The sequence below is a fragment of the Phascolarctos cinereus genome, unplaced genomic scaffold (genome assembly GCF_003287225.1).
Source record: "Phascolarctos cinereus isolate Bilbo 61053 unplaced genomic scaffold, phaCin_HiC Scaffold_3;HRSCAF=262, whole genome shotgun sequence".
Classification (NCBI taxonomy): Eukaryota; Metazoa; Chordata; class Mammalia; order Diprotodontia; family Phascolarctidae; genus Phascolarctos; species Phascolarctos cinereus.
The window spans coordinates 203,313,140-203,329,692 of record NW_027555736.1 but is presented as its reverse complement, the minus strand read 5'-3'; the positions used below and the strand labels follow the sequence as shown (position 1 = coordinate 203,329,692).

At 35.1% G+C, this 16,553-nt stretch overlaps 1 protein-coding gene across 3 annotated transcripts in view; it reads left to right on the top strand.

Moving 5' to 3' along the window:
- TRIP11 (thyroid hormone receptor interactor 11) overlaps nucleotides 1–15,180 on the top strand; it is a 96,912-nt gene extending 81,732 nt beyond the window's left edge. For all 3 annotated transcript variants that reach the window (XM_021004266.2, XM_021004265.2, XM_021004267.2), the window contains exons 19-21: nucleotides 8,358–8,477; nucleotides 9,420–9,564; nucleotides 12,716–15,180. In XM_021004266.2, the coding sequence (XP_020859925.1) occupies nucleotides 8,358–8,477; nucleotides 9,420–9,564; nucleotides 12,716–12,936 (486 nt within the window). In that variant the 3' untranslated portion in view covers nucleotides 12,937–15,180. The remainder of the gene's footprint in view (nucleotides 1–8,357; nucleotides 8,478–9,419; nucleotides 9,565–12,715) is intronic.
- Nucleotides 15,181–16,553: the final 1,373 nt, after the last annotated feature.

Sequence of the window (16,553 nt, the reverse complement as noted above, 5' to 3'; positions counted from 1 at the left end):
CCTATGGAATAATTGCTGTTCTGGGACCTTATAGCATCAGTCTCTTTTAAGAATCTTCACTGGCTCTTTCCATCTACCTAATAACATGATTACCTCTTAAATGTCCTTGTAAAAACAAAACAACAAAAAAACCCTCTTGATTTTTCAGTCCTGTACATTTGCTATTCTTTTTTGTCTCTTTTACTGTCAGATTCCTTGAAGATGTTATCTATACCTGGTGCTACTACTCTCTTACTTAACATTGTCTCCTTGACTCTTTACAATTTGGTTTTAGCATCTATTCTACTGAAATTGTTCTCTCAAAGGTCATAAATTGCTTCCTAATTCATGGCTTTTTCCCTTATTCTTCATCCTGTATTACCTCTCTATAGTGTTTGATCATCACCTCTTCCCCTGGGGACTTTCTCCTTTGCCTTCAAAAAACCTATATTCATCCGAGTTTCTTGCCTCACTAACTTCACTTTTTTATGTTTGCTTTGTTGGCTGCCCACTGCCCTAAGTTGGCTGTTTTCAGAGTTTACTTTTTACTCTTTCCCTTTTCCTTTTTGAACTTTTTCACTTGACAGTCTCCTTTATCCTGTAGCTTTTAATTACCACCGCTGTGTAGATGAAAGTGCTTTCAAGAGCTTCCTCTTCAGTCCTGATCTCAGTCCTGAGCACTTGACCCACATCTTTGACTGTCTATAAGAAATTTTTACCTCAATGTTTCAGTTTTACCTCAAACTAAGCTTATTATCTTTCCCATTAACCTTGATCTTCCTTCTTACTTTATTATTTCTATTAGCTGTCCTACCATTTTTCTGGTCTTTAATATTTGAAACTTGAGTGTTGTTTGAGACTGACTCATACTTCTGCTTTTCCAATCAGTTACCAAATCTTGATTCTTTCTCTGCAATATCTAGTATGTTGCCCTTCCTTTCTATTCTTCCTGCAATAATCCAGCTTTAGGGTTCATGCCATCCACCTGGACTTTCATTACTGTCCTAATAAGTATCTTTTCTCTGCTTTTCCCCCTTTCCAACTCATTCTCTTCTATTTCCAGCCAAGATTGCAACATGAATGAGAGGCAGTTGGTCCAGCTCCCATAAATACTGACTCTGGTAAAGTGTGTACTAAGCTGAATAATTATAAAGAAATTCAATGAGAACTACAGTAAAAGGCTTATTATTCATTCCAGAACTCTGTGAGTCAGCCAGAAGCCCAGAGATAGTAGGAAAAGGGGCACCAGCAATGTCAGTGTCAGTGCAAGGTAGCCTCTCAGCATGGACAGAGATGGCATATATGTAGCCAGCAGGACTTTTTTGTCTTGGAGCAGCAAAAGTAGAAAGCATGAGGAGTTGTAAGGTGGAGGCGCTGAAAGCACCAGGGAACAGCAGGGGGCAATAACCAGCATGTTGCCATTGCAGTCTGACCAAAACAGCCCAGGTCCAGGGGCTCTGAGGTTCCTAATACTCTGTCCTGAAATTATAGAGAAGGCCCTGAAGAATGCTGTGAATCTCAAGATTGGGGCAGGAGGCAGGGAAGGAAGGGGTTGCCTAAACTTCGGAGGAGTAGGTCAGCTAGACTAAGTGGGGCTGATCAGTCCACCCAAAAGTGCATCAGGGAAAAAGCTTAGAACTGGGCATAAAGCCCTAGTTCAAGAACTGAACTTCTAGAAAGGTGAAAAAATAAAAATGTCTTTCCAGTAAAGATGGAAAGATGAGCTAAAAACCAAAACAAAACAAACAAAAAAAGTGAAGTATCAAAAGTTGTTGGAGAGAGGCACAGCCAAAATGGCAGAGTAAAGGCAGGGACTTGCCTGATCCTCTCCCCAAATCCCCTCCAAACAACTTTAAATAATGCCTCAAAACAAATTGTGAAACAGCAAAACAAACCAAAGGACACGTGAAACAATTTTCAGCCCAAGACAACTTAAAAGGTCAGCAGGAAAGGTGTGTCTCACTGGAGTGAAAGTGGAGCATAGTGAAATACAGGCCATGCCCTGGTAAACCATCAGCAGGCTGGGGGTGGGGGGTAGGGAAACTGAATCTACAGTGGCAGCTTCTAGAGCTCTTAGCCCACATGTGGTAACGGGGTCAGAAAACTGGTCAGAAGGAGATTATAGAGGATCCTTTGTTGGCACCAGGAGTACGACTCTGTTACATTGCCCGTATGTGGTTATGGGTCATCATAGTCTTAGGCTGAGGAGGAGCACTAGCAGGAACAGGGACCCTGGCCACTTCCAGGGCAGAAAAGAGTACTTGTGGTCACTTACAGAACAGAGCAGTGACAAGGAGAGCAGTGACCACACCTCTTTTTAGATCATACCACCTTAGAATAACTGAAAACTTACAGACCCTCCTAGAACTAGCTCTACAAACAACAGCACAAAAAACCTGAAGCTTGGGACAGTGCCCCTCCATTCTGGGAGTAGAGCCCAACTTTAACATAAAGTTAAAAGTCAAGAAATGGGTTAGAGAAATGAGTAAACAACAGGAAAAGAACCTGACCATTGAATGTTATTGTGGTGACAGGGAAGATCAAAATACAAACTCAGAAGACAATAATGTCAAAACGAGTACATTCAAAGCCTCAAAGAAAAATGTGAATTGGTCTCCTGCCCCCCCCCCCCAATTTCTGGAAGAGCTCAAAAAAGGATTTTAATAATCAAATAAGAGAGATAGAAAGTTGGGAAAAGAAATGAGAGTGGGAGAAACCATGAGAAAGAAAAAAAAACAAAAAAAAAGAAAAAAGAGACAGAAGATAATATGCTTCAATCTGCATTCAGACTCCATAGTTCTTTTTCTGGATGTGGACAGCATTTTCCATCATGTGTCCTTTGGAGTTGTCTTGGATGCTTGCATCATTAAGAAGAGATAAGTCTATCAAAGTTAGTCCTTGCACATTGTGGCTGTTATTGTTTACAGTGTTCTCCTGGGTCTGCTCACTTCACTCAGCATCAGTTCATTCAAGTGTTCCCAGGTTTTTCTGAAGTCTGCTTGCTCATCATTTCTTATAACACAATAGTATTCCATTACATTCATATACCATAACTTGTTCAGCCATTCCCCAGTTGATAGGCATCCCCTCAATTTCCAATTCTTTGCCACCATAAAAAGAGCTGCAATAAATATTTTTGTACATGTGGGTCCTTTTCCCATTTGTAGATCTCTTTGTCATATAGACCTAGAATCGGTATTGCTGGGTCAGAGGCTATGCACAGTTTTATAGCCCTTTGTGTATAGTTCCAAATTGCTCTCCAGAATGGTTGGATCAGTTCACAACTCCACCAACAATGCATTAGTGTTCCAGTTTTCCCACATCTTCTCCAGTAGTTATCATTTTCCCATTTTGTCATGTTGGCCAATCTGATAGGTGTAATGTGGTACCTCAGAGTTGTTTTGATTTGCATTTCTCTAATCAATAGTGATTTAGAACATTTTATAAAAACAATTTTTAATAATCTTTTTCTTTAGTTTTGAATTCTAAATTCTATCCCTTCCTCCCTCCTGCTTTTCTTCCCCTCCTCCCTCTCTGAGACAGTAAGCAATCTGATATAGGTTATACATGTACATAAAACCTTTCCATATTAGTCATGTTGTGCAAGGAAACTATAACAAAAAAAAAGGAAAATGAGAAACAGTATGCTTTGGTTTGTATTTCGACAACATCAGTTCTAAGTTTGGAGGCAGATAGTATTTTTCAACATGAGTCCTTTAGAATTGTCTTGTCTTAGACCATTGTATTGCTGACAGCATATTACTAAGTCATTCATAGTTGATCATCATAAAATGGCGCTGTTACTGTGTACACTGTTCTCCTGGTTCTTTTCAATTTGAATCAGTTCCTGTAACCCTTTCCAGGTTTTTCTGAAAACACTGCTTGTCATTTCTTATAGCACAGTAATATTCTGTTACAACATATTGTAGCTTGTTCAGCCATTCCCCAATTGATGGGCATCCCCTCAGTTTCCAATTCTTGGCCAGCACGAAAAGATCTGAGAAGTAAAACACTTTTGAGAAGGTGGGAGAGAGAGGGTGGGAGAGGAAGAGAGAGAGAGAGAGAGAGAGAGAGAGAGAGAGAGAGAGAGAGAGAGAGAGAGAGAGAGAGAGAGAGAGAGAGAGAGAAATATACTATTAGTAATCATAACTGTGAATGTGAATGGGATGAACTCACCCATAAAATGGAAGCAGATAACCAAGTGGATTACATGGTTTAGACATAAAAAATTATACCATAAGCAAATTAAGGGATCATGGAATAGTTTAACTGTCAGATCTGTGTATAAGGGAAGAATTTATGACCAAACAAGAGATAGAGATCATTATAGGATATAAATAGGTAATTTTGATTACATTAAATTAAATAATTTTTGTACAAACGTAACCAGTGCAGCCAACATTAGGAGGAAAGTAGAAAACTAGGAAAAATGTTTATAGTAAGTTTCTCTGACAAAGTCCTCTTTTCTCAAATATATAAAAATAAGAGTCATCCCAATTGATAAATGATCAAAGAATATGAACAGGCAGTTTTCAGATGAAGAAATCAAAGCTATTTATAGTCATATAAAAAATGCCCTAAATCACCATTGCTTAGAAAAATGCAAATTAAAACAACTCTGAGGTGCTACCACACACCTATCCTATTGGCTAACATGACAGAAATGGAAAATGACAAATATTGGAGGGGATGTAGGAAAATTGGGACAGTAACACATGGTTGGTGGAGTTGTGAACTGGTCTAACCATTTTGGAGAGCAATTTGAGACTATGCCCAAAGGGCTATAAAATTATGCTTACCCTTTGACCCAGCAAAGGTAGGTCTGTATTCCAAAGAGATTTTTAAAAAAAGACAAAAGGAAAAGGACCTATATGATCAAAAATATTTATAGCAGTTCTTTTTGTGATGGCAAAGAATTGGAAATTGATGGGATGCCCATCAATAGGGGATAGATATACAAGTTGTGATATATGATTGTGATGGAATACTGTTATGCTATAAGAAATGATTAGCAGGATGCTTTCAGAAACACTGGAAAGGCTTAGGTGAAATGATGCAAAATGAAGTGAGCAGAAGCAGGAGAACATTGTACACAATAACAGCAGTATTTTATGATGATTGATTGTGCTCTTCTCAGCAGCACAGTGATCTAATTTCGGAGGACTTATAGTGAAAAATGCTATTAACCTGCAGAGATTTAACTAATAGAGTCTGAATATAGATTGAAGCATACTTTTTTTTTGTTCTTTTGTTTGTTTTTGGCTTGGCAATTGTGGTTAAGTGACTTGCCCTGGGTCACATAGCTAGTAAGTGTCAAGTGTCTGGTCTGGGACCAGATTTGAACTTGGGTCCTTCTAACTGCAAGGTTGGTGCTCATACTTTTTTTTTTAACTTTATTTTTCTTGGGTTTTTTTTTGTCTGTGGGTTTTTTTTTAAAATAACATAACTAATATGGAAATATGATTTGCATAATCCCACATGTATAACATTAAATTCCTTGATTTCTCAAGGAGGGTTACAGGGAAGGAGTGAGGAAGAAAATTTGGAACTCAAAATTTTAAAACAATAAATGTAAATTTTAAAAATCAAACAGCAAGAGTTAAAAAAAAGTTGTTGCATATATATAGAACTCCTGGAAAGAGTTAATTCTGTAACAGCTGCAGAGTTGATTTTTCATTAGGACTAAGTGAAATGAAGAAATAAATAAAAAATGAAATAAAAATTATAGAGGAAAGAATTCAAAGGAAAATACATAGCTTAGAATAGAAAGTGATAAGTTATCTAAGTTAACAAAGAAATGGACTTCCTAAAAACTAGAATACACCAAAGAGAAATCACTGACTCCATGAGACAAGATATGTTAGAACAAAATAAAGATCAACAAAATAGACAAAAATGTAAGATATTTTGTATAATAAAAACAACTGACCTGGAAAAGATATTCAGGGAAAGAGGATTTAAATTGGATTCTCTAAAATTCTCTGGTATTAAAAAAAGCCTGGCTACTACATTGTATTTAAAAAAATAATAAACGAAAACTATTAGAACCAGAGGGCAAAGTAAAGATGGAAAGAACCACTGATTACTTCCAGAAAGCAACCTGAAAAGGAAAAGTCCCAAGAACGTCATAGCTAAAATCTAGTTCTCCAAAGTCAAAACAATGGTGATGCAGAAAAGATGAAAAAAGCCTATTTAAAAATTTTTAAGGATATAGAGAAAAGAACAAAACAAAGTTCAGAAGGAACAGACAAGCAAGACAGTTTGAAAGTAATGTAAAGATTTATTATGTTCTAAAAAGCAAGTGGTATGGTAATAGAGATTTACAACTTCATATAAACATCTTGTTGTGTTCTAAGATGGAAATTTGCTTTTTTGGTTCTTTTCTTCTCCCTCTCCAAAAACAAGCACACACAAAACCACAACTCACCTATTTTCCTTATTACTTTCAGATGTCATCAGATCAGGGGTGGCGAACCTGCGAAGGCCACATGTGGCCTTTTAGGTCCTTAGGTGCGGCCTTTTGACTGAGTCCAATATTTTTTATTAAAGGGATTTGTTCTGTGAAATTATGTATTATGGAGGTCTGGCCATATAATTTTTCTGTTTAGAAATTTCTCTACTACCTACCTGAGTGAAAGTTATACTCCTTTTTTTCCTCATTCTGAGATTTCCATAGTCTGGCACCCCTTTAGTCTTTCTAGCTTTAATTCATATTACTTCCTTCCTTATACACTGCCTTGTAGCAAACTACTCCCTCCACCTCAATGTTACTAGTTTACTGTGTTGCCTACACTTGAACTATACTCTTTTCCTGTTCATCTTTTAGTGCCTAATTCAGATGCTACTCCTTCAGTGTATTCTTTTCTGATTTCCCCAGTAGTACCCATTTTCCCCCTGAGATCTAATATAGCACTTTGTTTTGTACTCAGTGAATTTATCATATATTATTTATTATAGTTATTTGTTATGTCTCCATTTCAGACCTCATGCGTGAGGACTAGGACTTTGACATTAAAGTACTCTAGAATTGTAGCTTCCCTAGAGCTTAGTGTAGCATGGTCCACAGTAGGCATTTGATGAATTTTTGTTGAGTTGAATTACTTTGAATGATTTATTGTAGAGGGGAGAGATTAAAGGCAGGAAGACTAGAAAATAGTTTATGAGTTTTGAATTTAGATGATTACAGTAGGAGTAGGAAGAAGTCAGTAGATGTGAGAAATATGCACAGTAGAAAGCAGATTGGATTTGTAATCATAGAACCTAGGTCCAAATATAGATTCTGCCATTTACTACCAATGTGACCTTGGGCAGATAAATCATTTAACTTCTCAGGAGCTCAATTTTCTCAACTGCAAAATGAAAGGGTTAAACTAGATGACCTATAAGGTCCTTTTCCAACTCTAAATCTGTATGATATTGCAGAAGTAAAAGTCATGTGGTAAAGGGGAGCATCTTAAAAAATTCAAGTTTTTAAAAGCCTGTGTGTCTGAGGATGATGGTCCCATCCCTAGAGATAGACTTTTCAGAAAATAAAATTTTATTAGTTCTTGTTTTTATTTTCTTCTTTCTTAGAGAGGCATCCGCTATAATAAAGAATTTATAAAGGAAAAAAGCAAAAACAAAAGAAAAAGAGTAAGGAGAAAAAATAAATCAATAAAACTAACTAATACATCAGAAACAAACCCTGACATCATAGGTAATATTCCATACTTTATGGACTCCCTACCTCAGCAAAAGAGTAAGGAAAGTTTCTTCTCATAAAAAATAGACTTGAGGGGAAAATGAGGACTTCAGTTTTGTCTGGTTTTATACTTGGCACGAAATACAACCTTAATCCAGGTGGATATTTTCAGAAACAACTAGAAATATAATTAGGTCTTTGAAAAGTTCCAATATCAGTTTTGGAGTTAATCTTCAAAGAGCTGATAAATATTGAATTGAAACTATGGGAATGCATGATGATCATGGGAAGGAGAGAATATAAAATGAAGCAGTCCAAGGTTAAAACTTTGAGGCCTCTTTGTGTTAGAAGGTGAGAGGAGGAAGAGGAAACAGGATGGATATGGAAATGAGAGAAACCACAGAATTGCAGCATCATGGAACCTAAGCGACAGCTTTCAGAAGTCACCTCATATTTTAGAATGACACAGTTGTCATTGTGAGACACAATTAAAACTATATAGAAATGAATCTGTGGGAAGAGGGGAGGGATTGTTTGGATTATATTTGGTTATAAATCTAGCTTTTACCAATTAATATTTACCAGAAGTCAGGTTGGGATAAAGCATTTACTATAATTTCAAATCAGATATAACAAATTCTTATTTTTGTGACCTGATATTATGGTGATTAGTAATGTCTTAAAATTAATCTTCTAGTTGTTGAATGAAGATCAGCGTGGTGTCACTAGATGGATGGCAGGATGGCTTGGTGGAGGAGGATCAAAAAGTGTACCTAGCACACCTCTGAGACCAAATCAGCAATCAATGTTCAATAGTGTAAGAACTTCTTTATTCTTTCTACATATGGGTAGTAAAATGACAACTATTCTCATTGCTTTGTCATATAATGCTCGTAGAAAGGTAGGCTAATGCATTGCAAAGAATAATGGAGTAGGTGACTTCTCAAGCCCCCTTCCACTTTTTGATTCTGTGGAGTTAAAAGACTTGTGTTAAAGTCCATGGATACCACTTAGTGGTTATGTGACCTTGAACAAGTCATATGCTTCAGTTTCATCATCTGTAAAGTGAGACTTTCATACAACTCGATAGGGTCATTGCAAACATTTGCTGCTTTTTCTACCAAAGTTTTTTTCTGATGCCTCATCACGATGTGGAGACAACCCTAGGTTCTTCAAAGCTATGGCAGCAGAGCACAAGCTTTGGCAAGTCTTACCAAGCTGGAAAGCCTTGGAGAATGGACTCAGCAAAGCATGCTTTATCTTCTGAGTGTGGATCAGCCTCTCTAAGATCCAAGAAACTCGCCCGTTAGGCGTCTGGTTCACAGTGGTTAGTGTTTTAGCTGTAAGAGTTCTGGAAGATAGTCTAAAATTACAGAAGGATTGTGACATGTGAAGGAAGAAGTATTTAATCTGTACATTCATCATGCTTGTTTAAGCGTTTTCCAAAAAGCTAGTTACCTCCACGCAATGTGGCAGTGGAAGAGGATTGAAGGGGAGGAGAATGTCGCCATAGTTTTTGTTGCCTGTGAGTGTAAGGAATTAAAAAATTTTGAAGGTGTGAAGTGCATCTGATGGACAAGAATGACGAAATATCGGTTAGGAATATTACCTTCAGATATTCTTATTTATATCTTGAAATTTCTATTGTGATATTCATGTTGTAAAGCAAGCATTACTCATTGAAACAAACATTTAGATTTTGATTAAAATTACACAATTTAAAAATAAGCAGTATTTTACAACACTTTTTAAATTTTAGTCTTTTTCAGAACTCTTTGTGAAGTTTCTGGAGACAGAATCCTGTCCAAGTCTTCCTCCACCAAAGCTCTCTGTTCATGATATGAAACCTTTAGATTCACCAGAAAGGGGAAAACCAACTAATACTGCATCAGGCAGTTTAACAGGTAAAAACATCTCTCTCTCTCTGTCTCTCTCCATATGTGTATACATATATGCATATATATATATGTGTGTGTGTATATACACACAATACATATAATACATACATATATATATACATATAGAGAGAGTTTTTGGATTTAGTATATAATTCTGTCTGCGTGGGGAGCTGCTGATCAAGACTAATACATTTCAGTTCCTTTTCTGCAATTTATATAGTCTTAGAGAATTTGCATGGGGCACTGAGAGTTTAAGTAAATTGTCCAGAGTTCCACAGGCAGTATATGAGGTGGGACTTGAACCCAAGTCTTCTTGACTCTGAGGTTATTTCTGTATTTGCTTGCCTTGATGCCTCACTAATATTTACTTTTATTATTATTTATATTTTAAAGTGATGCTAACTAAAATGGAATGTCATTTAAATTTGTTTACTGTTTTTGAAATTGCAAAAGAAACACATTTTCTCTCCCTGCCTTGCACATAATAGACAAGTATTTATTAAGTTTTTACCTTGAATGATGCAATTGCATGCTAAAATGTTACTGACTTATGTTTCTTGAATGTATGCTTTTTGGGGTTTATTTAAATTTTTATTAATGACTTTTGTTTTTATATCACTATTATTTCTCCCCTCATCCACTTAGCGATGTTGTTGTTCTGTTGTTCAGTCACGTCTGACTCTTTGTGACCCTATGGACCATACTGTATATGGGATTTTCTTGGCAAAGATACTGGAGTGGTTAGCCATTTCTTTCTCCAGTGGATTAAAGCAAACAGAGGTTAAGTGATTTGCCCAGAGTCATACAGCTAGTGAGGCCAGATTTGAACTCAGTTCTTTCTACCTCCAGGCTCAGCACTCTATCCACTGAAGCCACTTTGCTGCTCACTCAGTCATTCATAGTCACAAATGATAATAGCAGCTAGCATTTATATAGCTCCTACTATGTGTCAGACATTAGGCTAAGCACTTTATCTTATTTGATTATCGCAACAGTTCTGGGAGGTGGGTGCTATTATCGCCATTTTATAGTGAGGAAACCAAAACAAACAGGTGAAGTGACTTGACTAGTCAAGCTCCCTTAGCTAGTATCTGAGGCCAGATTTAACTCATCTCTTCCTCATTGCAGGCCCAGCTTTCTATCCACTGTGCCACCTAGTCACCCAAATAACAAAGAGTTAAAGGAGGAAAACATAGTTTAGCAAAGCTAACCAATAAAGCAACCAAGTCTGAAAGTATGTTCAATAAAAGGTGTATTTTAAATTTAATAAAAGTTTGTTAGATACCTACTATGTGCTGGACCCATCTGAGACTTGACATTGTAGTCATGTGGATGAATTAGTGTTGATTCAACTGTCCTGTCACCTGATTTTCCCATTTAAACAAAGGGGTTAGTGTGTGGTATATCCCAGAATTAGGAGTGAAGGCTTTGGTCAGGGAATGGTGCCATTTTCTTCTCTCTAAAGCTTATTAGGTCTGTTCTGGGATTCAGACCCACAAAGATTGTACAGACCAGCTCAACTGATCTAGGCATGATAGATAGATATAAAATGCTTTCAGGTGACACAGTTTTGATCTAGTGTCCTATGGACCTGATTACCACTGAAAATAGTTGTCATTGAAGAGATTTGTTTTTGGAATCCTCTTTTTCTCCCTGTCCAGAAAAAAGTTAACCTCTATAAGCCTGGGTGTTATGTTGTAAATAATATAAGGACACTGATTATTGCATACTTCCTAGTTTTTAAAAATTGCATGGCACACATCTCAATCCAAGCAAAAAGACAGAGGAATTTTCACTCTGTGATATTAAAAAAAATTACTTCAGTGGTCACTCAGGTTATTCTATACCTTAACTGAAAATATCCTTTTTATAGGGAGGGAAATGTTAATTGTTCTCTCTTGTATAGATGGTTCAGATGTTTTATGGTGCTCTAATGAAAACCCTTGGTGTTTGCACTATAGCTACAGTTTGAATTAAGAATAATTTATGCTTGGTCATTCAGGATTTGGCATTTTGAGGTTGTTCCATGGTTGTACTATAACAGAATTTCCTTTTCCCTAAAATTGGGCTTTTGCTGGTGATGATAAAAAAAAGGGGGCAATGGAAATGCATGTGGTGGTTGTAAATAGACTGTAAGACATTATCAACAGTGACTTGCAAGGAAGAAATAACATGAATGACCAGAAAATGTGTGATGAAAAAGGGTAACAGATGGACAACATAAGTACTTACACTTGTATCATGAAATGTTAAAGACTTAGAAGAAAGTCTGGAGCATATTTGGTAGGTCCTCTATGGAACATTTATGGGAATACATGACCAAGAATTACGTAGGATGAAAATGTATGTATTGCTTGTGATCTTTCCTCTTAGATGAAATATTTACATTGATAGGATCACAGATTCATTGAAGAGTTGTATTTTTCTTATTGTTTAGAAAAATCTAAACTCAGATATCTTATCTTTTTTAGTAGGAAGGTGGCAGATAAATATAAAAATTGGAGCCTTTTTACATGTTAGTCATTACCAAGTTTTGTATTATTGAAATTAAATGATATTTAAATGTAAATTAACCCCTCTGAACCTAAGTAGGATAGCAGACCACTTGAAGCTTTTCCAGGTTAAGACTTTCCCAGACCTAGAGTTCTAGTGGCATAAAAACTCACATCACTTCCCTACCACAATAAAGAATTTGAGTGTACCCTCCCTTTCCTTGGAGGATAATATTATAATAATAAATAATAATAGTAATGAATATTATAAACCATACATATTTCCCTTTGGTATGTTCATTCAGTCCTTATTTTAAAATATCTGCGTAAGTACTGTGGAACTTTTAGTTACCTCTCAAATGTATGCATCTCCATTTGTATAGTCAAGAAGCAGGTATTCTTTTGAACAGTTAGAGCATTAAAAATGTGCTGAATATCACACTGGTTAAAATTTATATGGATATTGAATTTAAAAGTTTATTAGTGTCTAGCTCTTCTTCCTTTTAAAAATAGATTGAGAATTCATGTGCATTAATCATGTATGTTACTGTAAATTATGTGTCAAATTTTGTCATTTTATTACATTTAGAGAATAAGCTTATGCTAGCATGAAATGATTTTTATTAAGAATATGATGCTAAGTAAATTGTATTTTTATATCTTAGATACAAAAGGATCTGGAACCAGTAGAAGGCCAGATGTAAATCCATTCTTGGCACCACGTTCTGCAGCTGTACCTCTGATTACCCCAGCTGTGCTTGGAGCTGGTGGAGCCGGGCACTTGCTTATGAAGCCCATTTCAGATGCTTTACCTACATTTACACCTCTGCCAGTGTTACCTGATAACAGTGCTGGTGCTGTGCTCAAAGATCTCTTAAAGCAATAGATGATGCTGAAAGCTGAGTTAAGATATAGCACTTTAAAGAAGTCATAAACACTATTTGTAAATAACCTTACCACAAGAGGCCTTTAGAAAAAAGTCATATATTTGTTTGAATTTTTTACTTATTTCTCTAAATTTGATTATGAAGTAATGAATGCTTTTGGGAATTGTATATGTCCCAAATCAAGTGCCCATTGCTCAGTATTTTTTGTTGCTTTTGCTTTTTTGCTTATTGATTCTGCAAGCTCATTTTTAGTTGATAGAAATTTGGTTTGTCTTGGTTCTTAGGGGAAAAAAATTGTTAGTAGCCGAAGTACAGGAATTTGTAGACTAATTCTAGACTTCTCTGTGTAGTGAAGAAATCAGAATCAAAGCATGTTCTAAACCACTCTAGAGCACTTAATGTGGGCAGACCTAAGAAGAGATTTGAGGATTTTTTTCCTTTCTTAAATTATGACAGAGTTAAACCATGCCAAAATGGAATGTGCTGCTTGATTCTGAGAGTTAATATTTCCAAAGGGTGGCCTATTACTAATATCTGGTATGCAAAAAGAAACCATTTTAAATTGAAATTCTAAGGAGTCTGTCCAAATTAGAAATTCCCTATTTTTGTTTTTTACTGGCTTGTAATCATTAGCTTTTTTTAAATGAGGCAATTGGTGTCATGTCTAATTCTGTTATAATTGTAGTTAACAAATAGATGAAGTAATGTAGTTTAGTAATTGTATACAAGTTAATTATGTAACAGTACATTTAGTGTTAAGATATCATTTTTTTTCTGATTCAAGGGTTTTTTGTGAGACACACTAATCTAAGAAAGTCAAGTTTTCCTGATGGTTGTTTTTGACTGTGACACAATCTAGACCACCAGCACTAAGAGTTTGAAACTAGAGAAAGAGTATTTGTTTAATTTTATATAAAACCTTCACAAAGAAATAATGCCAACCTGGAATTTAATTGATTGTATCAGGATGTTAATATTTGTATTAGTAGTTGAAGATGTACATTTAAAAACGCATTTCTTGCCATTTTTGTATATTTCCATGTGGATTTAAAATGTAAACATCTGTATAGAAATGAAAAGTTAAAAGATACTTATCCAAATATGTAAATAGGTCTAGACGGTTAATGCCAAAACTGAAACCAGTTATTTGTAAATTTTGCTATAATTGACTGTATACTTTATACTCTGTGAGACAGACTGGAAGATTTTTAATTATATGTGGATAGGTAGAAATTGCCTTTCTGCAAAATTAAGTAACCTAGGGCAATGCTGTCTCATATTCAGATATCATTTAACTTGTTTTATTATCATTCCTTGTTTAGTCTATGGAAGTTGTCATTCAAGTTCTATGTTAGAACTGTCACACTATTCTATTACTGTTTTCCATTGTTACCCCATGAAATTTTTACTGTTATAGAACATATTTAAAGTACAAGATTGTATAGAATCTTCCAAAACAATAAATACAAGCTTTTTTAAAAAATTATTTATTTAAATGAAGATTAAAAGATACAGTTGTTCAACTTAAATTTTTTCAGTGGACTGAATATAACTCCACTTTTTGTGTAAAATTTATTCAGGGTTTTTTTTGGGATACTTTAGAAGTTGAAATCAATTTTGTGAAAATTGAAACTTATTCAGTTAAAGTACTTTTCCATTCAACACTCATATTTCTTTTCTAGCCTGAAAACATCTTAAAGATTATGAATAATAACGAAAGAGTTCTTATAGTTTTTGAAATTTGCCTTTTGGAAATTCATTACATGTCTTGAATATACCAAAGAAGCAATAGGTTTAAAACTTATTTAAACTTTTTTTTTTTATTTTTGAAGTCTCACAGTAGTGTAAATCTCTTCTTTCCAGTTTTGTTTCTTAAATGCACCTTGTGATGATACTTTGAGTCAATGAAAATGTTTCCTACTAGTGTTGAAGCACCATTTCTTTGGAATAACAGAAAAAAAACATTTCCTAAATGTTTAAAGAAAACTTAGGACATATAAATTTTTATTTTGGAGGGAGGAAGATGGGGAGTATGCAGAAGTGTTTTCTCATTCTTTTGTATCACAAAAGAGATGTGTGATGGATGTCAGAATGACTAATGATAACGTTTTGGGTTATTCCTTCTCTAGCCCAAGTTGTTTTAGGTTTTTTTCTTTCCTGTGACTTAAAATAAGTGTAAAAGTAGTTATGTAGTTATGCAGTGACTACTTAGCTACCATAATAAAGAGTGCAGTTTTACATAATTATCATTTGAATGATAATTGTCTTTAAAATTATACTGATTTAGATGTGTGTTATTGCAACTAACTTCCCATTGTTAGTGGTTATTATCAGGTTAAATATTTTTAAGTGGCAGCGTCATGCTTTTCTGACATCTCATGCTTCTGAAAACTCTTAATGTTGAATGAATGAATGAATGAGTGAGTGAATGAATAAAAAGAATGAAAAAAAATGTTAAGCTCTCACTGTGTGTCTGGCACGATGCCAGTGTATATTGTTTTAGAAGTAAGCCATATATTATTTTATCAGAAGGGATACCGTTTTAATGTTAGTACTTAAACATTGCTGGGCCTAAAAGTGATTTCACTACTTTCTTGTATTTAAGCCTAGTGGAAGTTTGTGGTTGAATTCTGACTTAAAAGCCGCAGTTTTTCACAACATTCATAATTGTTTAACCACTATACTACAATTTAAAATTTAACCAGCCACAATTTAAAACAATCAAAACATGATAATGCACCATTTGACTGCTTGATTTCTGCTTGCTTCTATAATGGATAAAAAAAATTTGGTCCAAAAAGGGAGAGAATGGTTTTGTTGCAACCAACTGTTTGAAAAAATTAACTTTTTTTCCCATGGCAAAATCTCTCCACTTTTCTTTTTTGAACAGGGAAATGCCATCTATTTGGAGAAAAGATTGTCAAAACAGTTGCCAAATGAATAGAAAAAAAAGCTTGTGGCTTGGAGAGCAGTAATCAGAATTATTTCAAAATGCTAAAATCAGATTAAAAACTTTTGAATTGTGTTTTTCAAAGGTAATAAGATTTTTTTCACCTTATATGTCATTTAAAAGGTCTTCCACTTGCCAAAACTATTTATAAGATTTCATAAATATCACACCAATGTATTTAAAGAGAAGCATGTTCCTGTTTGGGGTGGGGGGAAGGGGAAACTCTGGCGGAAAGAGGTAATTGATGCTGTGGGCCACATATCTAGGAAGTCACATACTTCTGACAGTTGTACTTATTTGTTGTCAGCCTGTAAGATATAATTTTCAAAGTTTTCCTTACATAATATTGGAAATTTATTTTTTAGGTTTTAGAGAAATAGTTTATTTGAAAGCTGGAAATTTACAACACAACCTTCAGATCAGTTTGTGCTTTATTAAGCCACAGGCTAATGTATTTCTGAACTTCTTGGGAGCATTGCAACTCCTAAAAAGCTCCAAACAAAGATGATATATGTAAGTTGGCAATGTATAACACAATAAAAAAATTAGCAAGCAGCTGCTGGCTTTTTCTTTAAGAGGGAGAAAAATGACTTACACATGTTGTTTACAGCAGCAGTGAGTGAACTACTGCACCCAACTTCCACAAGTTTATAGTTGAAAACCAGA